The following is a 25338-nucleotide window of genomic DNA, read 5'->3' as shown; positions in this document are numbered from 1 at the left end:
TGCAGAGGCAACCTGAGCCCCAGAAGGCCAGTAGGCGGGACCCAGAGGAGTTGAGGAAAGAGGCAGGGGCAGGTCATTGAGAGAAAACACGAGCCCAGTGTGTGCTCTTGGGTGTTGAGGATGGCTACCACGTAGAAGCTCGCTCTGTCCCTTGGGGACATCTCAGAATTGCTTCCTCCAAATAGAACAGTTCCTTGCACTGAGTATTATGGGATAGCCTAAGAAGTTGAACGGAATCTCTTGGTGGTCGGGGCAGGGCCCTGTGCCTTTGCACCTCACTGGTTTCATTTGTAAGCAGCCATGTGAAATGGTTCTGTATACACACAGAATTGTAACTGAAACAGAGGCCAGGCTCCCAGCTTCCTGTTTGCTCTTCCTGCCCTACGTGCTGGGATCAGTTGGCAATGCTTGCACTAGAGACCATTCCTGGCTTAGCACTATGGACATGTCCTGGTTCTCACACCATCCTACCTCATGCACACATGCAGTGTAGACATGCAGATGTCCAGGAACAGTGCAGAGCCATAGTCTCGTCATGAGTTGATCTGAAATTCTGGGCACCGAGAGCCATTCAAGGGACTAGGCACTTCTGCCCTTCCCAGGAGCTCTGAGCAGCATGGCTTAGATAGCACAGGCTGGGCCGGGGATTTAGCTCAGTGATTCCGGCGCCTGCCTTGCAAGTGGAAGGTCCTGAGCTCGATCCCAGGTACAAAAAAAAAAAAAAAAAAAAAAAAGACTAGATAGCACATGGCTATCCTGCAGTTCTTTGGACCTGTGACTTTTAATCCTTGCTCTGTGCACAACACTGCCACCCCAAGAGCCATCAAAGAATGGACACCCAGGGACACAGCAGGCTGTGTTATCTCGGTGGCCATGGCTGGCCTCCCTTTCTCCTTCACCCTGTCTCCCAGCACTGCTGGTTTCTGCATTGCCTGTGGCTGCCCCAGTCTACTGAGCGCCCCCTTCTGTGTGGAATGTCAGCCCCTGGCTGTCTGCAGTGGCCTAGGAGCAGAGCACAGCCCCTTGTTCTCTGGGGAGGCTCCTACCCAAGCTTTGAGAGGTGTGTTTCAGTTTCCCACTTGACCTCAGAACCACAGTACCAGGCTCTGTGGTTGTAACTTTCTCCTCCCTGATGACTAAGCAGAAGAGGAAAGCAGTATGTAGGGCCCTCTCCCTAAAGCTGTGTTCAAACCTCTAGGAAGCTACTGCTTATAGGAAAACAAACTGTTGGCAGTCAAACATTGTGCTCAGAGATTTCTCCAGTTTGTGCTTAATGCCAGATGGCTTCTTTGCTAACCTTAGTATGACTTTAATAACTACATAACTTTTACCATTTTCTCCTTTTAAAAGATTTTTATCTTTGAAGCCATTCAAAAGAATATTAAACCAGGCATGGTGGCACACACCTGTAATCCCAGTGCTCTGGGAAGCTGAGGCAGGATGATTTCAAATTAGAGCCCAGCCTGGGCAATTTTAGTGAAATCCGGTCTCAGATAGATAGATAAAGAGAGCTGGGGATATAGCTAGGAAACAGGGAGATAGATCCCTTTCAAATGGGAAAGGGATCAAGAAACAGAAAGGGGAGGCAAAGGAGGGGAATAAAAAGACTAAGATGTGTTCTGTACATGTACCACTCCCCACAATGAGTATAATCATTATGTGCTACACACATGTATTGATAAAAATTTTTTTAAAAGGCCCTAGGTTCAATCCCAGTTCTTAAAAAAAAAAAAAAAAGAGGATACTAAACAAAACTGTATAGATTGGGTGGCTCTTTAGTGGATTATCTGGTGAGCTCTTTGTCTTTCCTTCCCTCCCTTTCCTGTCTTGCACATGTAGGTTTTTCCTAGAGCAAAACAACCGGATATTTCAGACTCTGTTGGAGGTATCCGCCAGTCAGGATAAAACTCTGACAGCAGAACATGCCCGCGGCATGGGCCTGGACCCGCAGGGGGACCGGAGCTTTCTTATGGACCTGCTGGAGGCCTACGGCATTGATGTCATGCTGGTCATTGACAACCCTTGTTGCCCATAGGAAGAGTGACACGGGATTGGTGAGCCACTCACGTGAGATGACTGCAGCCAGGAGCACACTCCAGGTCCCGTCAGCCTGGTTTTTAATTCAGTTGACACAAAGGAAGATGGTTTATACTTCCCAACAAATGTGATTTTTGCAGTTTCCTTCCTCCCCTTCTTGTCTAGAGGTAAGGCAAGACGGCCTTGGTTTTGCAGCCTGCTTTGCTAGCACATGGGAATCTACGTTGTCTCCCAGAGCGGCTGGTCTTTGGGTTTGGTCTTAGAAGGTTTGTCCCTAGGAGTGAGCCAAGCTCTGGAAACTTTAGGGTGGACTCCCAGAAAGCCTGGCTTTGACTCTTATGCATTCAGGAATATGACAAACATCTGTCCTGTGTGGCCTTAGATATTCATCTGCCCAAAGGCAGAAACCCAGATGACCTTTCAAGGTCATCAGGTTCAAGGAGTCAGTAGTAGCCTTGGGATCAAATCCCCCTTTCTTGTCAATAGGGCACGTCTGTGTCTTCTCTGTTCACTTGAGAAGGGACCACTGAGGGACAAAAGGATGTTTCTGACCCCAAATATGAGCTTTGCAAAGGTAGTGACCATTGGCCACTCAGTGTAATGTTCTTCCTGTGAATCCCCTCCACTTGCAAGGGACTGGTGAATCCTAAGGGCTAGGCCCTGCAGCATGTGAGTAAATTGATTTTATAGTTTAGTAACCTGGGTATCTGCAGGGGGTGGCACAGTGGATGCTCAGGGGGGCTGCAGAAGAACTGAGTTTCTCCACTTTGATGAGGATTCCCTGGGGGCACTGAAAGCAGCTCCTTTGGACCAGATAGATCCCCTGGAACTGGAAAGTCTAGCCAGGACCTGGTTGAGCCAGTTGACTCAGAGGCTAGAGCATGCTGTGTTAACAGGACTGTGTACATGTGCAGCTCTCACACGCTTCTCTGAGGCAGAGGCAACATTCCTTGGGTTAAGTAACTGGGTCCTAACCTAATGGATTTGTTAGAAAGTCAAGCAGTGCCTTCCCACAGGAAAGTGGTCAGGAATCCAAGGGTCCACAGTGTTGTTACCTGCTTTCCAGTGAAATGCTTTTTGTCTGGGGTGGGTACTGTAGTCACCCACCCGTTCTCTTGAGCTGGGTTATTCGCTGACTGCAAGGTGAGGTCAGAGGGTAGGTGGTAACCATGGTCTGAAAGCCGGCTCCCATGAGTAGAGTTTAGGATTGGGACCCTGGGTTATTGGTAACAAATAATCTCTTCTGGGCCGGGGATTTAGCTCAGTGGTTCCAGCACCTGCCTCTCAAGCGCAAGGTCCCAAGTTTGATCCCCGGTACCAAAAAAAAAACAACACAAATAATCTCTTCCCCTTCCTCTTTCCTGCCTGGCTCTTGTTATTGGAGTAGCCATCAGTGTACCCACTGTCTGTGCCCAAGCCAGGCTAATTACACAGCAGAGAGAAATAACCTTCAAACGAATGGATCACATGTCTTACATGGCTTGTTTCAAGTTCTTACTTAATTCAAAAGTATTTTCACTGCGGCTCCTTGGTACAGAATTCAAGAGTGAAGAAATTCATGTGTGGAAATGCAAAGAAACACTGATTAAGCAAGGTACACCTCTTATGTAAATATATAAATAATTTTGGGTATTGAACTGTGAACTGTACAACTAATACACTCCTGTGCAGTGTGAGTTTAGACATCATTCCAGTAACACCTTTACTAAAGAAAACACATTTGTGTTTAGCCGCTGAAGTGTCACGGTTTTTCCCTTTATGGGCAAATACTCTTCTGCCTTCACAAGGCTGAGGAGGGCTTGCTCACTTGGGTCAAGTAATGGATACTTGTAGTGGTATCTAGGTTCAGGGTTTTTAAGTTAGGGGTGGGTGGCTGAAGACAGGGATGGGGGTGAAAGGAAGGGCCTGATTCTCCTGGGGAACCCAGGCAGACCCTCTTTCTCTAGAGCCGGGAGATCTGCTAGAAGGACCCTGTTACCAAGCCCCTCTACCCCAAGGCCTTCTGCATGTGGACACTTGTTTCCTGTGCTCTTCTGCTGTGAGCTCAGACATGCTGATGTCATGACAGCAAGGGTAACAAAGACGTTCCTGGGTTTTCCTTTAAGTGGTGAGTCTGGGTGTGTGGGTGCCTTTTAACCAGGCAGCTATCTTGTCACCTGTCTGTGTCCTTCATGCTTGAGGGACTGCAGGGCTGGGCTCAGCTGACCCAGAACAGAACTTCTCCCTCAGTCCTCCCCTGCTTTGCCAGCTTCCTTCCATCCAAGACCAGAAATCTGGTGCAGAGCCTCTGCTTGGCTGAACTGCGTGTGTTAGCTCTTCACCATCCTGTGCCGCACTGTTCACATCCCGAGATGTCTGCCTGGGCCGAGAAGCCTCTGGCTTCTGAGGTCACCCTTTGAAGCCTCGCTTAGTACCAGGCTGTGCTCCCCACAGCAGAGCCAGCAGGCACAACCCAGTGCCACTTGCTGCCAGTCCCCATAAAGGGTTTGTTTGTGAAGTGTTAGGAATCTCTCTGTAGGACAGTAGAATCTAGATGCCACCTGGACCCACTTTTTTGTCACTCTTGAAATATTTGCAGAAAGGTCATTTGCCTTTGTTGGAAAGAAGTGGGGGAATGTCCTTGACGGGCCTGTGAGCTCGCCAAGAGCAAGCATTATTCTCACGCTGACCTGTGGGAGCTGGGCTGGGAGCTTTCGGTGTGAGTCTTCCCACAAGGCAGGTAGCCCTCATCTCGCCCTTGCCCAAGCGGGCTTAGTCCCCATCTTTGTGCCACACTTCAAAGGATGTGCTCACCCAGAACACTTGCCAACCTGTGACCCGGGGTCTGCCCACACATCCCTGAGTTAGAGGAGACTGCTGGTGGCAAGAATCTGTATGGGAACTGGCAGCCAGGATTTGTCAGTGTCCGTGTTGACTATGACAAAGCCCTGTTAAAGTGGATGTTTTTAATTTTGTAAGGCTCAGCAGCTGCAAATACTCAGCCTTTGGGGCAATGGCCAGTTGTTGCCTGGCCTAGGACTCTTTCTCCAGAAGGAGTCAGAAATAGTAAGGCTTATCTCCTACCAGTCTTAAAAGTATACACCAAATCATTGCTTAGCATCAGCTTTGGCTTTGAACATGGAGCCTTCCTTAGCCTGGTGTGGACCTGTTCTGATGTCAGTGTCCCCCTGGGGCCTGTGAGTCCTCAGTTACCAGTACAGTGAGTTGGAAGCCGTCTGCTTCCCATGCCCACCATCCATTCTGGGACCTCTTCTTCCATCTGGCCAGGGGAGGGCAGCCTACTTCATTGCCATATGGACAGAAGTGATTTAGCCTAGGAATTACAACTGCATCAGTGTTTGTTATAAACCAGATGAAAATCAAGATGGGAAAGGTAAAAGGAGCACCCAGGTGCAGATGGTACCAAATGCTACGTGAAGATTTGTTTATTGTGTAACTACCTATGGCATTTTAGCTAGAAGATAAAAGGTAAATTAACCCATAGGTAAATCATTGTTTGCATTCTGGTGGCCAGGAGGGTGAACTTGCTATTTTGTCTTGATACACTGGAAGCTCTCCTAACACAATAAAAAGTGAAATTATTCACTTTTCCACTGAGGCCTTCAGGGAACTTTTTGTAAAGGGTGATAATGAATTAACTTTTTTGTAGCAGGATATTAACCTCCAAGAAGAGGCAGGGAGGTTAGGAACTGTGTATTTCCCTTTGAAACTGCACAACCAAGGGAGTGGATGGATGAAAACAGTGACCTTGTCCTAGAGTGGGGAAGAGTTTGAAAACAGGCAAAAAAAAGTACTATGGAGACCAAGAATCCCTCCACAGGCTTGGGTGTCCATGAGGTTCTAGGGTGGCAAGTTTGGAATCCCGGATGTCTGGGCTTCCTCTCCCCTCCCCATTCCTCAGTTACACCCTGGGTGAGAATCCTGAGAGCCACAGGCTCACCTCAGCAGGCCCAGTCCCATCTCTTCCCATTTCAGGAAAACCCTTTTCTGATTCAGGTAGCAGGAGCGGAGGAGTGCAGGGCTGCTTTTACTCCCAAGTCACGGACTTTTTCATACCCCATTTTGATTGCTAATATACCTCTGTTCCCAGGACCTACTAGAGCACCAAGTATGGTGGGAAAAGGCTAACTGTGAATTAAGTCAATTTTTTTAGAAGAAATGGAAGTTTATTTTTATATCAGTGTTGCTATGTGATGAACTGAGTATCAAGATGTTAAAGTGGAAGGAAATTCAGAACTATAATCCTAGAAGAAATGGGCCCTTTTGTAATTTGGTGGTGGCTGAGACCTTACAAGCTTTACAATGTAAATGTTCAGAGTGAATAAGGACATTGTACTGTGTGGTCTTCGCAGCACTCCAGGAGGTGAACATGACAGTCCAGGAAGGAGGACACACAGCAGTTACCCAGCCTTAAGGAGACCTGTAGGACAGAAGAGGGTACATGGGATGGCTCTGATTACCAGGTTCTCAGTCAACTGGAGAGAGATGGGAATTGGAGGTCGTCTTATAAATGGCACTTTAATTCATTTTGGGAGCTGGAATTTAGAAGCAAGAAAAGCTACAAATGTGGAAAGGGAAGAGGAATTTTCTAGTACTCTGTAGAGAAATGAAGATGGAAAAATAAATCCCTGGTTCCACTTTTTTAGAATTTATTGTAGAATTTCAGTATAACATGGGCTTTTAGAAGTAGTGTGACCTAAATTCAGAAGGTTTATTTAATACTATAGTAGATAGGTGTGACTTCTCTTTACTACAGAAGGCACCTTGCTTTCTGGGGACAGTAGGGGTATGGGGGGTGGGGGTATGGTAAGGCATTATAAATTGGCCAGAGATGGTACACAAAATGAAAAATCCACACACAGGTAACTGAGTTAGCTGGTTGCAAACAGATTTAACATTAGAGTGAAAATTCCTTTCTTTGGGTAAATCAACCAAAGATAAAGTACAAAAAAAATACTGAGAGGCATTAAGAGAAATGAGTCTAGCACGTCCCCAAAAGGACATGCTCCAGACACTGTGCTTCTTTCTGAACAGCCTGGACAAGGACTTCAGGGGCTCAGAGAAGACACAAAGCGAACTTCCTTTACCCAAAGCTTGTTGACTAAATTTTTGTATAATCTGGGATAGAAACTTTTCCTAAAAAATCATGGTAACCTTGGCAAACCTGTTTTCCTAGGTTTTCCAAGTTAGGATCAGTATAGTTCTCTGTTGCCTTAAATGTAAAAACCCTATTTTGAGTAATACCCCAGCCTAAGAATTACAGCAATAAGAAAAACTGAACCTACTTTTGTTTCAAGTTTTTACCTCATGTGATGAAATCAGAAAGATACTTTGTTTTCAGTGGTAACATAAAGGCCTGAAAAAAGCTGGGTTTAATTCCTGAGACTAAATGTTTCTCAGCCTGATCTTGTTCTGTGGTACAATTCATACCTGTGTATATCATATCTGTATATAGCTGAATCAAGTGGTGTGCAGAGAGGTTGATACATTTACAGAAACCAATTTTTACAATTAAAGTGCACATTTTAACATGAACCTGTGTGCTGTGACCACTGGCCTAGCCCAAGAATGTGGGCTGGGGTAGGAAGGCATGAGGGCTACAGCCCGGGGCCAGACGGAGGTGGCCAGGGAGCCAGGAGCCGCTGCTGTCTGGACACTCTCCAGGTACCGGAAGCCAGAGCTGAGGATACTGCAGCAGAAGAGCCAGGGCTGCGCACCCTCAATCACATCAGGCGACTTTTAGGAAAAGCCCTTTTGTTTCCCAGAATCTGACCAAGTCTCTACAGAGTATAGATGTGAGTACATACAGCCTAAACTTGGTTTCCACTTTTAACCTGTTTGGAGTTAATTATTTAAACCAATGTAGAGTCAGCTGCTACCGCTGCTGGATGTCAAACCAAATGGCCAGTGTGCAAAGCCAGGTGCCTTCTCTGAGGTGCGTGACCATGTATTTCCTGAGGGCGGGGTGCTTGTGAGAACTGATGTGACTGTTGCGTGTGTAAAGCACTGGCCCTCAGTCATTGTAACTGGAGCAAAGGAAAAAGTTTTATGTTAAACTATTTTATAGAAAGTACTTTCAGTAGAAATAACTGTAGCCTTTGAGTGAAATTAATCTGCCAAAATGTTTGTACCAAAGAGGAAGGAACCCCGTTCTCTTTTGCACAGCTGAGCCCGCAGGTTGGCTGACAAGCTGGCTCTCATGTGGGTACTGTGTGGAAGGACAGAGGAAGTCAGTGAGGAAACCAAGTCCACCCAGGAAGTAGTCTGAGTCAAAGCAAAAATCAAAACAAAGCATATTTATAAGTGAGCAGAATTCTTAATGTGGATTAAATGTTCCCTGGCCACACACATCACTTTGGTTATAATCACTGGAAACACTAAGAGAAGGCAGATTGTGTGCTGGATCTCCTTGCAGTTATGGAACCACAATATATTAGTTTTTATAGGACAGCATCCTCTTGCCCTCCATGGGAGGCATGGGCTGGGTGATCCTTTACTGGTGTTTAGACTCACTTGTTTTTTTTGGTGTTTTTTTTTTTTTTTTTGCTAAAGCAGAGCTTTGCAGACCTTTTAATATCACCTCTAAGCATCTGGTAAATAGCTTGTGTTTTGCGATGCTTATGAATTATGAATGGGCTTTCTGTAGCTGTTACATAATGTATTAAAACACTGGTCTTCACTCTGCAGAGGACACCTGGGTTTATGTACCCTGTATTTAAAATGATCTTTCTGAGGAGAGCTTGTGGCTAAGATGATCTCTCTCTCTCCCTCCTAACTCTGCCCTTCACAGAGAAAGGCAAGGGTCCTGTCCACCCTCTAGATGGCAAGGCTCTCTAGAGGAGAACTTCAAAGGAAAATGTCAATGGCAGTATTGAAAATAAATGATTCCAGTGACCGGGCAAATCCTTGGTAATGGAAGATCTAATCAAGTTAGTGGAAAATTAACTTTTGATGACAGAACACTGCGCTTTTTGCCATTTAATTCAAAAGGAATTCAAAGAACTATATGACATGGTTAGAATGCTTTCTCTTCCCATTCACTTAGTGCTCAGAACAAAAAAAGGAATATAATTGATGTTGAAACCCCCATCCAAAATATATATTGAGTAAATGAACTCATTAGGATAAAGAACATACTAACATGTTTTTAGTTATCAAAAATTAATACTTTTTCCAATTACATAACAATTACAGTAACAGATTCTTTTGCTGAATGCAGTATGGAAATACACCCACAGGGAGAAAAAATTTTTGACTAAAGAATGAAGGATTCCAATTGCTGTGGTGTTTACACTGGATGTTTAGAAGGGTGACGTAACAGATTATTTTAAAACATCAATATTTACACAACTTTAGAAAGTACATATTGGCAACTATTTAACTTCCCATGAAAGATGTAGACACAGATGTGAGAATACATGACTTTTCGCAATACTTTTTGGGAAGACAGCATTTGTGGAGCTCTGCTTTAAAACACTTCAAGTTGAGGGGCCCTTTTCAAACTCCCCTGGGGAGAGTCATGGGCCCCATGGCAGATGAGGGGTTTGGTGCGGGCCCCTTAGTTTTCGACATGCATTGCACCGGGAAGGTTCTCATGCACACAAAAACATTGCTTTAAAAAAAATATTTGACAATATTTTAACCATAGTTGAAACAACCTCACATTTGCTGTTGGATGGAGGACAAAACTGGAACAAGAGCTAGATAAGCACCGAAACTCAGAGCAGCAGCACTCAGAAAGGAGTCCCGGCAGGGGCAGAGAAGCTGGGGAAGCCCTAGGACGGTCACAGGACACAGCGGGGGTAGGGGAGCCTAAGCAGGCCCAGGACCCTGCTCTCCACTGTGGAGGCAACAAAGTTCCCAGCCTGAGGAAAGTCAGGAGGAGGGATGGACTGTCACATGGAAATGAAGCATGTGCACACGGTGGCAGGGCACACTTGGACAGCACCGCTGGGGGAAGACAGGGTAACTTGCCATGAAAATGCCCTTGGGATCCTCTGTTCCCTTTTGGTCCCACAGCTGGCCTGAAGTGCAGTCTGGGAACGCCCTCGCCTCTGCTCACTGGGCTGGGCTCTGCAGCAGTTGCTCTCGCTTCCGGGGGTCACAGAAGAACTGCAGCTTCCTGGGAAGCAGCTTCACCTCCACAGGCATCGCCTCATACTCCTCACTGTCGATGCTGAAAGAGCCCCTGCTGCCCTGTGGAGAAGAGGGTGTTGGGTGTTAGAGGGGGCACTGTCCACTCGGAGAGCTCCTGGTGCTGTGACATGCACTGTACTGGTTCTAGAAACATCCAGCTCTCCTATTGGTGAAAAAGGGCTGGCTTTATGCCTCTGTTTCCTCCCGAAGTTTTCTGGGACTTGATAAACAAGGTTAAAATTTTCTAGTATTAAAAGGCAGGGATCCTTTTAAAATGTTTTAAGGAGTGGATAAACATGTAGTCCTTACCATTAATCTTTCTCAAATGAAAAGTGAGACTGCTAATTCTCTTTATGAAAGGTGTTATGTCCACTGGATCCTTTTCATCATTCTCTAAGACTCACTGAGATTTGTATCTACAGTACATCAGCATTAGTATCCTTACAGAGCCTCAAAACCTGTAACTCACATGTTTAGTTCAGCATTTGCCAGTCACCTGGGGATACTTCCTGTTTACCACAGTCCTGTGGGAATTCGGTGGCATCACAGGACAGCTCTTAAGCGGTGACCTGTAGTAACGTTTTCCTAGGGTAGCACCAATTAAATAACTAATTCAGGTATTGTTATCTCCAATTTTCTTTTTCACTTACATCAGTTATTTTTATAGCATGGGATTTCACAATATAGAAAAATTCAGTGCTGAATGAAAACCTGGTACCAGATCCTTTATAAAAAAATGAACCTCAGGCTGGGAATTTAGCTCAGTGGTTCTGCCACCTGCCTTGCAAGCGCAAGTTCCCAAATTCAATCCCTGGTACCGACCCCCCCCCCCCAAAAGACCTCATTATTCAGCAGCTAGAGAATTCTTCATATTTTCTTCTTCATATTCTTCCTTTTCTTCGTGTTTTTTAGACAGGGCCTCATTATGTAGTCTAGGCTGGCCTCGAATTTATAGCCTGCCTCAGCCTCCCGAGTGCTGGGATTACAGGCTTGCACCACGACCTCAGGCTACCTTTGATATTGACATAATGCAAAATAAACATTCAGGAGGTATAAGGTCAGGTTTCAGGCCTCCCTTACAAAGACCCGGACCTGGTAAAGTGCTTGGCACACAGTCTAGGCCTCCGCCCACCTCACCTGGGGAAGCAGCAGGGTGCAGCGGCTGGCTTGGAGACACTCAGTGCGGTCAGCGTGCAGCTTGGGATCTCTCACCTTTCTACTTCTGTTGGTACAGGAAAAAATCAAGCTTGGAAAGCAGAGACTGTCAATGCCCCAGACTACAAAACTATAGCAAATTCTTTCCCTCTTATGGGGGCAAATAAATGGCCATAGTTTGTGGAGACGTGGGTGCTCGCGGCCATTTTCCCTGCAGTGAGTCCTAGCCAGTCTCGTGTGATGGATCGCACTCGCTGTGGAGAACACTGCGGGAAGTTAAGTCCAAATGTCTTCCACGTGTACCTTATTCTTAGGCTGTTAATTCCAAGTTTTAAAATTACAATGAAATTAAACCTCTTGGTTGGTTCTTTTTGTGATTATTACTTGAAGAAAATACTTTTATTCTAATTTAAGGTAGATACTTTTAAAAATGAACTAATCTTACACATTGCCTGATGATTCTCTATACTCATATAAACAGTCTGCTTAGCCCAAAATATTACTACATTACTTTGGAGTAGAGCTACCAGATACACACAGGCTTGACCTCACATGTGAACTCTTTATGTCCAGTTTCGGTACGTAGGAAAAGAAGGAAGAGCTAACCCAAGCAGATCAGTCCATTAGTTACCACTGCTTGGCGACAGTAATTCTTCACAAAGGAAACAGTCGCCAGAGTTCAGAAAGCAACTTCACTGTGTTCTATTCAGATGTCCAGAAAACATGTACATTACATGATCCACTTCCTTTAAGGACCAAAAGGAAAATATCATAGCTGCTGCTGACAAGAATGCACAACATAATTACTTCCCCTAGCTTAAGGATCAGAATGGGGTTTTCCTGCTGGTTTTGGACATTAGTTTTATAAAGGAGATTTGAAGATAGTTAGTTACACTGGCCAGGCTCTCAGTTAAGACTCGTTTCTGGATACTGTAGAAGACACAGCCTGTTCCCTTCTTCCTTTATTCCATGTACAGCAAGTAAATCAAAGGCTGCAGAAGGAGCTATTCAGCGTCTGAAGAGTTTGTACCAAAGGCGAGAACAACACAGACTAATGAAAGGCATTGTGTTGCCAGTGCAGATGCAGACAATGATGCAGCCATGGAGACCCGGCCACTGCGGCAGAAATGTCTAAGCCCTAAATGGGCACGAGAGGGAGCCCTGAGACAAAGCACAGAAAGCTGGGGCTGAGCAGATTACTAGTTGGCATGGGAACACACCAGCTCCTCAGATGCTCTGAAGACTGCTGGAGGGTTGATAGTATTCTTAGCCAATAAAATTCTGGCAGAGGTAGGACCTAACAAATCAGGCAGGACCTGGAACAGCCTGTTGTATTGGAAAAGGAAAAAGAGCCTGGGAAATGTCCAAGATACTCAATACCTTTTCAAGTTTCTCATTAATGCCTTGGGAATAGGAAGACAAGGTGAACTGATATGAATTGTAAGGGATATGGTGAAGTACTGCACAATTTAAAACAGACTTTTCATTTGAGACAAAAAAAACAGTCGAGATCAGTACAGATGGTCATATTCCATTTTATAGATGGGGAAACGATTCAGAAAAGTTAAATGACCTCAGTTATAAAGCCAGTGAATAGCAGAATGAAGATCTGTATTCAGCTCTACTACACTGAAACTAGAGTGCTTGATACTGCCATGCTACACTGAATTCTTTAATTTCAGTTGAAAGGCAAAGGCTGCTCTCACATCTGATCTTACCACAATGAACAGGGCAGGCCAAAGTAGGAAATGGGCATTACACATAGCAGCTCCACAGGGAAAAAAGAAATGCTAAAATTCCCAACTGAGACTGGCCTTCAGTGCATCTCTATCTATCTCAATAGACTCAATGGAGCACTCTGAATAGTAGGGTCTGAGAATACAAATTACTTAAACCCCAGTCCACTTACCCTATGATTATGAAATCTCCTTTGCTGACAGTGTCAGGTTCAATGCAGATGTTCATAAAGTCTTCTTTGCTCTAAAAAAAAAAAAAAAAGACCACCATTAATGTCCATAATCCTAACGATTTAGCTAACATAGCTTATTCTCATCCCCAGCCTTGGAGGTTCATATTTTGAAGCTGAATTACATAAGGGATTTTACTTCTAGTGACTTAATCCTAAGTATATATTCTTTTCATTAAGAGCTTTAATGTAGTAAATTAACAAATTCATCTCCATTGCTTTTTATTTCCCATTACATAAGCAAAATAGAAACTCAAGTGTGGGAGGTTTTCTAATTTTGTTACTAATAGTCACTGGTGTTAAAAGTACCCAGGATTCCCCCCTTTCCCTGCAGGCCAAGCTTCCCTGCCCCTCTGGCCCAGCAATTTTCAGTCCTGACTGTAGCAGTGTCACACCAGACCACAGTACTGAATGCTTGGTGTGGTGAGCCCAGGTGTCTGTGTTCTCTAAAATGCCCTACATGCAAATTTGGTATGTAACCAGTTGAAAAGTAGCAATTCATTTATTCCTTGGTGATGTTTTTAGAACTGAACCATTTCTAACCACAGAAACTCTGGAAGACTCCAGCTACAAGGAAGTAGCTGTAAAAACAGACATGGCTTCTGTACCACTCCTCTATTCACTACCAGTCCACAGTAACAACACAAACCTCGCCTCCACCCATCAATCCTAAAACACTTCTGTGTTGGCTACTTTTGGGGGACATTCAAAATTTGTAGGCCCAGGATAACACCTGGGCTGCTGAGTGCCTAATGCCTTTGCATGAGATTCAAAGGTACCACCAAAACACTCTCTCAACTAGGAATTACAAAGTGTGCTGACATACAGTGTGAGGACTTTCCTCAGAGTTCACCTTTCATTTAGCTACTTAAAAGCGCCAGCCATGTACCATAAACTCTTTGGGGTGTTTGGGTTACATCAATGAACAAAACAAACATGAATTTCTGCCTACAGAGAACTTACATGAAAGGGATAGATAAGCCATAATAAAACAGGAAACTCCCGAGTATCCTGGAAGATGAGTACACCAGAAATATGTCAGAGCGCATTGGAAAGTGAGATCAAAGAAACAGCAAGGAGCATGAGGTGGCACCAATGACAGCGGCTATACTTTATAGATGGAGGCAGGTAAGGTGACCTCCAAGCAGAAACTTGCAGGAGATGAGGAAGTTGCAATGCTCACACACCCAGGGCAGCAGCACTCAAATACCAAGTATCACTGGAGGGCTGATTAACACTCAGATCCCAGTTTCTGTCAAATGAAAATTAAGAATACACTCAGACTCTGGCCCTGTCCTCAGAGTTCCTAGTTCAGATCTGGGGTGAAGCCCAAGAATTATTTTGGATGAGTTCCAGGTGATCTGATGCTGATCTTAGGACCACTTGTCTAGGGAACAAGCCATTTGCACCAAGAGAACAGCTGGGGCAGAGGCCTTCATGGGGGAACACACCAGACAGGCAGGGAACAAAAGAAGAAAGAAGGGTGGTTGCAGCAGGAAAACTGCCAAAGACAACAGAAGGAAGAAAGGCAGAGGGGAGACAGGTTAGGTCTATAGGGCACTGTGGACCACTAAAGAATGGCTTTTAGAATAACTGAAGCGAGCCACTAGCGGGTTCTAGGGAGGGAAATGCTCTGGTTTCATTTTAATAGGACCACCATGCCTGCTGGGCTGAGAATTAAGACAAACATACTGGCAAGTCAGTCAGTGAGCCAGGAAATAACATTAGAGGAAAAAGTGTACAAACAGCCCAGGGTTCATCAGATGCCAGGAACAATGAGACATCTGATGATGGCAAGGTGTGAGAGGGAAGGAGAATGATTTAAAGCAATGATGAGGAGGACAGCTATTGGGTCACCAGGCCTAATGTACCAGAGTAAAGGGGAAGGAAAACAGCCACCTTTTAAAAGTGCTGTGGGAAAAGCAGGGTCATGTTCAAATTAGAAGAGGAGCAGGCACATATCCGGCCCTGTAAGGACCAGAGGGGAATCATTTCAGGCTTGCAGACTCTGAGTTCTCTGCCAGCTACTCTGCTGTGGTGCTGCAAAAGTACCAAAATGAATTAGTGTACCTGTGTTCCAATAAAATTTTACTTACAGTGAAATCTGAATTTCATGTAACTTTATTATCAAATTCAAGAATGAAGCAATGAAGCTTTTCTAAATCAATTATAAGACAATGATATTGATGCCAGTTGTGGTGGTTGTAATCCCAGCACTTGGGAGGCTAACGCAAGAGGATTGCCGAAAGTTCAAGGCCAGTCTGGGCTACATAGTGAGTTCAAGACTGACCTTAACTTCGTAGCAAAACCCTGTTTCAATTAAAAAAAAAAAACCACCACCACCAACAAAAAAGAGACAATGACTCCTGTCATCACTACTTCTGTTCAATGTGTTCAATACTCCTGAGGTCCTAGCCAGTATGGTAAGACAAGACACAAGATTATAAAGGTGAGTATGTGAAAGAAGAAAACAAAACATGTACTATTTGGCATTGATGTATCAAAATCTCTAAGAAGTCCCAAAGAATGCATAGACAAGAATTAAATTACGTTGCTGATGTAGCATCAACACCAAAAATCATGTCCATCTATTACATCAGATAATTAGAAATGAAATTTTAAATTATTCATAAAACTATCAAAAGTGAAGATAACAAGGAATATATTCAGCAAAAGAATGCTATAGAGAAAACTGTAAAGCTTCATTGAGAGTGACTGAAGTGCTATGTTCTGAGTCAGTGTAGAAATGTCATTTCTCCTCAAAATGATCTGTGGATACTAGGTAATCTAGACCATTATTATCAAAGTTTTATTAGGAATTTAATATTCTGAAATATTGATGTCAAAAGAGCCAAGAATAACCAAGGGACTCTTAAAAACAGAGGAACATATATAACCATTGTAATTGAGAAGCATAGTGCAAGTATAGAAAAATAGAAGAAGGGACAAGAAACATTTACATGTACACAGACAACATGTGACCAGTTGTAGGTATTTCCTTTTTTCTTTTTCTTTGGTACCAGGAACCGAACTCGGGTCCTTGTGCTTGTGCAGCAGACGGCGAAACCACTGAGCTAAATCCCCAGCCCGGTATTTCCTTTTTAAACACAAACACTGATGCAAATAATTTTAACCTAGTTTTTCATTTAACAATATATGAGAAGCATATTGCCATATTAATAAACAGGACTATGTTTAAATAATGGTACCAAAATTTAATCAGTCCAACTATTTTATAATTTTGCAATCATAAATACAGAAAACAAAAGATGTACAAAAGATCCTTTCACATGTCACATTCCCAAAGCTTATTTTATACTCTGAATATACTATCTTTAAAGAAAAGTAAATATTTTGAGCTATTACATGGCAGCTAAATTGTCTTTGAATATTCTATTGCATTTGTTTTTATTTTTACAAAGAAGTATGGAAAAAAGAAAAAAAACGAATGTGCAGCATATGATACGGTTTTATAATTGGTACAAAGATAAAAAGCAGTCAGCGTCCTGAATGTGGCTAATCTCTAGCTGAGATCTTACATTCACTGAACTCAGTCCATGCATTGCTATTCAGTCATCAGAGAAAAGAACAATGGTAGAAGAACATGAATAAAATGCTAGAAATACATATTACCAAAGACTGAGTATAAAGGAAATGTGTAATAGAAATTTTATCTTTTTTTAAAATTCCTTTGCAACAGAATCTATTTTTTAACCTTCACACACTCATTTTCAACAATGTTTTCAGAATTCCGCTAGGTAAGAGAGTAAGGACTGCCATGCTCATTTCTATAACACAGATTCCTACACACAATAGGCCAGGGGGCACACTTATATTTTAGGGACTATATACTACCAGGCTCCACTGAGAAACGGTGTTACAATTTCCATTCCCAGGAGGAATATATTACCCAGCACATTTCCCCACCACACCAACACTGAGTGCTATCATGCTTTTTAATCTATGACTATTCAATAGTTCCTAATTTGCATTTCTTTGACACTGAACACTTTTTGTTCCCTCACCTATAAAACCCAGACAAAAGTTGTAGCTGGTAGTGTAGTTAATGAGTATTTCGTAAGTTAATCTATGTGAAATTCTTAGGACAGTACCCAGCATGTAATAAATACTGAGCAAACACCTGTTGTTTGAAATCTTAGTTTTTATGTGAATTTTCTACTTTTATCCTCTACCCATTTTTAAATATTAGTTCTTTATTTCTTACTGATTTATTCTAGGCATTGTGATGAGGAAAGCTACTATCTGTGACATCCTAGTATTTTCCCCAATCTGTGATCAAAAAGTTTAGTTTCTTAACATGAATATATCAATATGAATTTTGCCTTAGGTGTTATGCTTAGAAAGGTCTTATTCTTTGCACATTTATATTGATAATCACTTAGATTTTACTCTATTGCCAAATTTATCATTTTATTTTAATTCAACTGGAAGTATTTTAGAAGATGAAGGACTTATGTTTGCCCAATATTTTCAACATGTATTACTGTTGTATTTGGAAAACAATCCAATACTCTGCATATTATTATTGGAATCACACTTCTTACTACATTCCAATTCCATGTGCAAGTTTTCTGATCAGCTAGGATAACAATAAACTTTCATTTACATAAAAGCTGAATGTAATAATTACTCCATAGTTAAAAATGACTTTTCTATTGGCATCCTCATTAACATAAATTACTAAGGTTTGCCCTATATCAGGGTCAGTAAAGTATTTTTCTGAAAATGGCCAGATTGTAAATGTTTTAGGCTTCTGGGCAACACAGTTTGTCACCACTGCGGTGTCAGGGTAACCACAAAGATATATGAAGAACATGACTGTGTTCCAGTACAACTTTATTAATGGACACTGAATCATGAATTTTATGCAATTCTCATGTGTCACAAAATGTCATTCTTTTAACTTTCTACCATTTAATATAAGAAAAGTCAATTCTTCATTTGTAGGCTATTTGAAAACAGCTGGAAGACCAGTTTGCCAAACCCTGCTTTATCTCAAGATGTGTGTGTGTGTGTTTGTGCGTGCGTATTGTCTGTAGCAGCACTATCCAGTAGAATTTTCTGCATGGATGGAAATGATTTATATTTGTGCTTTCCAATATGGTAGCTACTAGCCACAAATGGATCTTAAGCATTTGAAATGCAACTGGTATGACTGAGAAACTGAGCTTTTAATTTTAATTCTAATTAAAACAAATAGATCCTTGAGACTAATGGCTACCATACTGGACAGTGCATGTCTATAGTTTGAACCCAAATAAAATCATATGTATAGATACAAGTTATAAGTGTGTTTCTCCTGGGGAGCTGAACCTATATATTTAATATAATCACTACATAATGAATATTTACAAAAGAAAATGTTCCACAGTGTTTTTATTCCAATGACAAATGAGAGTAGCCTACCTTTCATTTCTGAAGGCCTTTCGTGCTAAGCCCTCTGGAGAACAACTAAGCAATGAGCAGAACATCTGCTCAGGGCCCTCAAGCTTCTACACCACAAATAGTGCTGCTTCTCTTTGCTGTTCCTTCTTAATGGCACATAACAACCTCTTTCCTGGTCCTTTCCTCTCGGTGCCGACAGAATAAAACTAAATAGCGATTCTGTATAAGAACAGCAAGTGCCTTTGTCACTTTCCCCAATTCCCATGCTTTCCTAATAAGCGAGCACACTTACTGTCAGATCAGGTTGGTTGTCCCGGGTGGTGATGGACAGCTCGATGGTGGACAGCTTTACATCTTTCCAGACCTCTGGGCTCGCCTCTTGGGAGTGGGCTGTGGGAAGCCAGCAGTCACAGGTCAGCTTCTTCCACTGACACTCTATCCCCACCACTAACTGCCAGCAGCTTAGGGCAGCTTCCCAAGCTTTTTGCCAACTCTCCATCTTAGCTTTATTTTATTCATCCTTCTTAAATAGAGGGATACAGTACCAGGCTCAAAACGGGATCTCTTCGCCTAAAACTTTGCTACTAAAAGCAGCTACATAAACGTCAGCAACAGAATGATGGTGCAGAGAGGCTGCTGTGCCCACTCATGGGACATTGTCTGGGCCTTGCTCTGGTGGCATCCAGAAGGCTGAATTCAATGATCCTAGAAAGGCTTTTATCTTAGCTATGCCTCCCAAAAGTGATTCAGGGGGCTGCTGCTGCTCCTAGACTGAGGAGAGCATTCCAATAAGCAGCCGGCATGCTGCTCACCATCCTGCGGCTGTGCCCAGTACGAGGCCAGCCTGCGGAGGATTCTCCTGTACAGAGAAGGCCGAGGGGGGCTCTCCGCTGGCTCACTGGGAGGCCTCTCTGTAGGTCCCATGTAGGAGATGGAGGCTTGATGAGTCTGAGGCCACTCCTGTTAACATGGAGAGAGAAAAAAACTTTTGTCATGCACACACAATTGCTAACTCTGAGAGTTTCTCTCCGCAAAGGTCAGTATTCTACCTATTCCTGCTAGAAAGCTAATCATCTTGCATTATTGGAAGATTGGAAGAAATTCTCACTAATTCTCAATGTGGAATCCTTAAGCTTCATTGCCCTTAGGGCTCTCTCTTGAAAACCATGAACTCACTTATTTCTGCCTCCATTGCTCTAAGATACAGAGCAGAGAGGAGACCAGAATGGACAACCACTGTTCACCCTCGTCTAGGACAAGAACCATGTGAATGAGGATGGAGTCATCTGTTTCGAGAGGGTGACACAAAAATGAAGCTGAAGGAATCCAGCAGTACCACTGCCCCTCACTTCTGGAATAAGGGTCCACACAAAGCCAGAAAGGTTCAGCCAGCTCAAGGCCAAATCCAGCTTGAGGCGGCCTCTCACTTTTGCTTCCAGGCCCATTTTGCTCACAGTAGAATTTTTTGGCCTTTACTTTCTGGCATTCCAAGCCCAGTGTCATCCTGGATTGCATCAGTGTTCGATGGAATAATTAAAACCACATCCTAACCTCTCAGCCCTCTAATACACCACAGCCACCACTTCCAGAGGACATTCTGGCCTCACTGTGACCAGAATGCTTCCTTGTAAAACCTTAACATCCCACTCTCTGATTTCATCCCACGTTCTGTTGCTTTGTGCCTTGTGTTAGCATCAACGATGCACCTCCTGTTATGTTTCCATGGGGTGAATTCAAAAATAGCAACAATTCTGGTTTCTCTCCCTCTACTGCTGACACCTCCCCAGGCCAGGGGGACCAGTGCATGGGTCCAGCCCCCTTCCTCACTCCTGCTCCAACAGCAGCCTTCGAGATGCACTTGCCTCCTCTTGGCAGTTAACTTACAATAATGGTCTCTGCCCTGACTGGGCTATTTTTAGGTGGATAAATTCAACTTGAAGTATTAGGAAGTCAGACTGCAATCACATACCTAGATGGTGTCCTTCACTTCTGCTGACATTTAAAAAGCCAACATTTTCATCTCCATTTGTTTGAGTCATGCATGTTTTCATAACTTGGTTCAAATTCAGAAGAGGAAGAGAGGGGTGTTATTTTGTGGTCCCTAAAGTTCCTAGTTATGCACAGTTCTCAATCACACTAAGAACTCCTGCTAGCACTCTGTTTTCTCTCAGTGCCCAATTGATAGTTACTTAAAATCACTGTTTTCCGCATTACTGTGGCCCATTTGTGGCTTTATTTATTCTTCCATAATATGTATCCTTCAGAGCTCCAAATCTGGAGCCAGGCATGGTGGCACACATCTGCAATCCCAGGAATCTGGGAGGCTGATGCAAGAGGATCACAAGTTCGAGCTCAGCCCAGGCCATTTAGTCTTAGTGAGATCCCCAGAATTTAAAAAATTAAAAACTTTCAAAAAAATACAGATCTCAGGATGTAGTTCAGCTTAAAAGCCCTTGGTTCAATCGTCATTATCTAAAAAAAAAACAAGTCTGAATTCTAGATCAATCTTGTTCCTTGGTTTCTGTACTCCTACATCGGGGCTCAGCATTAAAGAAAAACAAAACAGCCCTGCAGAGTTTTTTTTGTACCGGGGATCGAACTCAGGTCCTTGCGCTTGCGAGGCAGGCAACGGAACCACTGAGCTAAATCCCTGGCCCGTTGCTGAGTTTTAATACAGAAAAACACACACGGATTCTTGGTCTCAGGTCCTCGATGCCACTTGATAATCCTAAGTCTCCTCACTGTCACCTTCCCCCACCTGGCTTTCAGCAGATAGCCTGTTTCACTGAGACTATCAGGTACAATGGTGATAGCATCCTCAACTCTCATAATCTTGTTTTCATCTGGACCTACCCTTTACTTCTCTCCTATCCCATGGAAAAAGGCACCTCGTACCCCTTCCGAGGATAATCCAATACTCCGGATCCACCCCCTTTCTGCTTACACATTTTTTTTTGGCACTTTATTAAATTCTTTTATTGGTACATTGTAGGTATACAACACAATTACATTTCTCATTGGGAATTGTACCTTTACATGATGCATCTTGGTTCTTATTTTTTCCCCATTCCTAGCCTCCCTTCACCCCCTCCACCCTTCCCTATTTACAAATACTTTATTTGCATTTTTTCCATTTCTCATCATTTTTCCTTTCCCTTTTTTCCTTTCCTCTGCCCCTCCCACTACCCCTACCCCTTTGGACCTTTTCTTCCTGTTTTGCATTATCGATTATTCATTCTAATCATTGGTACATTTTAGGTATACAATATAATGACGTTCATCATTGGAAATTTGCACCTTTACATAGTCTCTCTTGGTTATTTTTCACCATTGCCCAGCCCTGCCTTCAACTCCTCCATTCCTCCCTATTTACAAAGATTTTGTTCCTATTTTTCCATTTTCTCATGTTATAATCCCATTCCCTTCTATCCTTTCCCCTAGCCCTCCCACTTTCTTCCCCTTTGCCCCTTTTCTTCCTATTTCACATTACCTATTATACATTTAGTCCTGATTTACACTTTCAGTTTCTCACACCAGAGAACTATTTGGTATTTATACATGTGTGTCCTATTTATTTCACTTAAGAGTATCGCCTCAATGTGCATCCACTTAGCTATACATGTCTCCAATTTCTCATTTTTTATGCCTGACTAGTATTCCATTTTATTAAAAAACCAGATTTTTGTGATCCAGTCTCCAGTTGATGGGCATTTGGGCTGTTTCCACATTTTAGCTATCACAAACTGTGCTGCTATGAACATGGGTGGACATATATCACTGTGGTATGATTCTAATTCTTTGCAGAAGATCCCCAGCAGTGGAATAGCGGGGTCAAATGGGACTTCCAGTCCTAGTTCTCTGAGGTATCTCCATACTGACTTCCACAGTGCTTGCACCAGTCTACACTCCCACCAGCAGTGGAGCAGGGCTCCTCTTTCCCCACAGCCCCACCAGCATTTCTTATTGATTTCATGATAGCAGCCATTCTTGCTGGAGTGAAGTGGAATCTCAGTGTTGTTTTCATTTGCATCTCTCCAATGACCAGTGATGCTGAACATTTTTTCATGTATTTAATTGCTATTTCTACTTCTTTGTCTGAGAAATGTCTGTTCATTTCAGATGCCCATTTTTGGATTGGGTCTTTAAATTTGGGAGATCTGATCTTTTTAAGTTCTTTATAGATTCGAGATAGTAGACCTTTGTCTGAGGAAGAGCAGGTGAAGATTTTTTCCCACATTGTGGGTTGTCTCTTCACACTGCTGGTGGTTTCTCTTGCTGTGCAGAAGCCTTTGAATAAGAAGAGATCCCACTTGTTGATTGTTTGTGCTAGTTCACAGGCAACTGAGGTTGTGTTCATAAAATTTTTTCCTACACTGATGTCTTCAAGAATTCTACCTAACCTCTGTTCCAACTGGCTCAGAGTTTCTATTTTAATATTTAGATCTTTAATCCATTTTGATTTTAGTTTAGTGCATGGCGAGAGATATAGGTCTAGTTTTAATCTTTGGCAAGTTGAAACCCAATTTTTCCAGCACCATTTATTAAACAGGCTATCTTTCCTCCAGTGAGAGTGTTTGGCTCCTTTATCGAAGATGAGATGGCTGAGTGTGTCTGGCATTGTTTCTGCATCTTCTAATCTGTTCCACTGGTCTTCAGGTCTGTTTCTTTGCCAGTACCATGCTGTTTTTATCACAGTAGCTTTGTAGTATAGTTGCAGGTTGGGGATCGTGATACCCCCTGCCATGTCTCTGTTACCTAAAATTGCTTTTGCTATTCTGGGTCTCTTCTTGTTCCAAATGAATTTTTGGATTGTTTTCTCAAGGTCCATGAAGTATGCTGCTGGGATCTCAAATGGAATTGCATTGAATCTATATAGCAGTTTTGGAAGTATGGCCATTTTCACTATATTAAGCCTTCCTACCCAGCAGCAGGGGATGTCTGTCCATTTTCTGATATCATCTTCAATCTCTCTTTTCAGAGTGCCATAGTTTTCAGAGAAGAGGGTCTTTGATTTCTTTCCTTAGGATGATTCCTAGGTATTTCAGTTTTTTGGATGCTATTGTGAAAGGAATTATTTGCCCTGTTTCTCTCTCAGTGAGTCTGTCATTGGTGTAGAGGAAAGCTATTGATTTTTGTGTGTTGACCTTGTAACCAGCTACTTGACTGAATTTGGTTATTAAGTCTAGGAGACTTTTGGTGGAGTTCTTAGGGTCTTCTATATAGAGTATCATGTCATCTGCAAATAATGACAATTTGACTTCATTACCTATCTTTATTCCTTTTATTTCTTTCTCTTAATTGCCGTGGCTGTTTCCAGAACTATATTGAACAAGAGTGGTGATAGTGGACATCCTTGTCTTGTTCCTGATTTGAGTGTGAAGGATTTCAGTTTTTGACCATTTAGTATGATATTGGCTGTTGGTTTTTCATAGATGGCTTCTATCAGTTTGAGGTAGAGACCATCTATTCCAATTTTTGTAGGGTTTTTATCATAAATGCATGTTGGATTTTGTCAAATGCTTTTTCTGCATCTACGGAGATAATCATATGGTTTTTGTCCTTGGCTCTACTGATATAGTGTATTACATTAATTGATTTGCGTATGTTGAACCATCTCTTCATCCCTGGGATGAATCCCACTTGATCAGGGTGCATGATCTTCTTGATGATCTTCTGCATTCTGTTTGCCAGTATCTTATTAAGGATTTTTGCATCTATGTTCATTAGTGAGATTGGCCTATAGTTCTCCTTTTCGGTTGGGTCTTTCTCTGCTTTGGGGATCAAGGTGATGCTGGCTTCCAGGAATGAATTTGGGAGTATTGCTTCCCTTTCAATTTCATTGAAGAGTTTAAACAGTAGTGGCAGCAGTTCCTTTCTAAATGTCTTGCAGAATTCAGCAGTGAAGCCATCAGGGCCTGGGCTTTTCTTAGTTGATAAGTTTTTAATTACATTTTCAATTTCATTGGTTGATACTGAGTTGTTCAGAATTTTTAGGTCTTCTTCATTCAACTTTGGTAATTCATATGTATCTAGGAATCTGTCCATTTCTTCTGTGTTGTCCATCTTATTGGCATACAGGTTCGGGAAGTAAGTATTGATGATCCTCTGGATTTCTGCTGGGTCTGTTGTAATTTCACCCTTTTCATTCCTAATTGCATGGATTTGGGCCTTTTCTTTCCTTTTTCTGACAAGGTTGACTAAAGGTTTATCAATTTTGTTGATTCTTTCAAAGAACCAACTCTTGGCTTCATTAACTTTTTGTATTGTTCTCTTAGTCTCCATTGCATTGATTTCTCCTCTGATCTTTATAATTTTCTCCCTTGTATGAACTCTGGGGTTGTCTTGTTCTTCTTTTTCTAGAAGCTTGAGGTGAAGCATCAGGTTGTTTAATTGGGCTCGTTCTGTTTTCCTAATATATGTATTCAGTACTAGAATTTCCCTTGGAAGACTGCTTTCAATGTGTCCCACAGATTCCGATATGTTGTATTGTAATTGTCATTTAAGTGAAGGAACTGTCCGATTTCTTAATTTCCTCTGTGACCCATTGGTTATTCAGAAGTGTGTTGTTCAATTTCCACATGTTTATGAAATTTTTCGAGTTTCTTTTGCTATGGATCTCCAATTTCATTGCACTATGA

The 25338-nt window shown here is 42.7% G+C and overlaps 2 protein-coding genes across 7 annotated transcripts in view; one reads left to right on the top strand and one right to left on the bottom strand.

Moving 5' to 3' along the window:
- Nucleotides 1-7572, top strand: part of Dennd11 (DENN domain containing 11) — a 44147-nt gene extending 36575 nt beyond the window's left edge. Inside the window, exon 9 of the mRNA XM_004851296.3 lies at nt 1840-7572. Within this exon, the coding sequence (XP_004851353.1) occupies nt 1840-2035 (196 nt within the window). The 3' untranslated portion in view covers nt 2036-7572. The remainder of the gene's footprint in view (nt 1-1839) is intronic.
- A 1428-nt stretch (nt 7573-9000) lies between these two features.
- The window catches only part of Agk (acylglycerol kinase), a 93518-nt gene continuing 77180 nt past the window's right edge, over nt 9001-25338 (bottom strand). For all 6 annotated transcript variants that reach the window (XM_004851293.4, XM_087206324.1, XM_004851295.4 and 3 more), the window contains 5 exons: nt 19513-19660; nt 18993-19090; nt 13238-13308; nt 11311-11395; nt 9001-10233 (listed from right to left, as the gene is read on the bottom strand). In XM_004851293.4, coding sequence (XP_004851350.1) covers nt 10096-10233; nt 11311-11395; nt 13238-13308; nt 18993-19090; nt 19513-19660 — 540 coding nt within the window. In that variant the 3' untranslated portion in view covers nt 9001-10095. The remainder of the gene's footprint in view (nt 10234-11310; nt 11396-13237; nt 13309-18992; nt 19091-19512; nt 19661-25338) is intronic.

This window comes from Heterocephalus glaber, unplaced genomic scaffold (genome assembly GCF_053883595.1).
Source record: "Heterocephalus glaber isolate CG9 unplaced genomic scaffold, H.glaber_assembly_v1.0 deba00000621, whole genome shotgun sequence".
NCBI classification, from domain to species: domain Eukaryota; kingdom Metazoa; phylum Chordata; class Mammalia; order Rodentia; family Bathyergidae; genus Heterocephalus; species Heterocephalus glaber.
The sequence above is the reverse complement of the archived record's forward strand: the minus strand, read 5'-3'. Positions and strand labels throughout refer to the sequence as shown.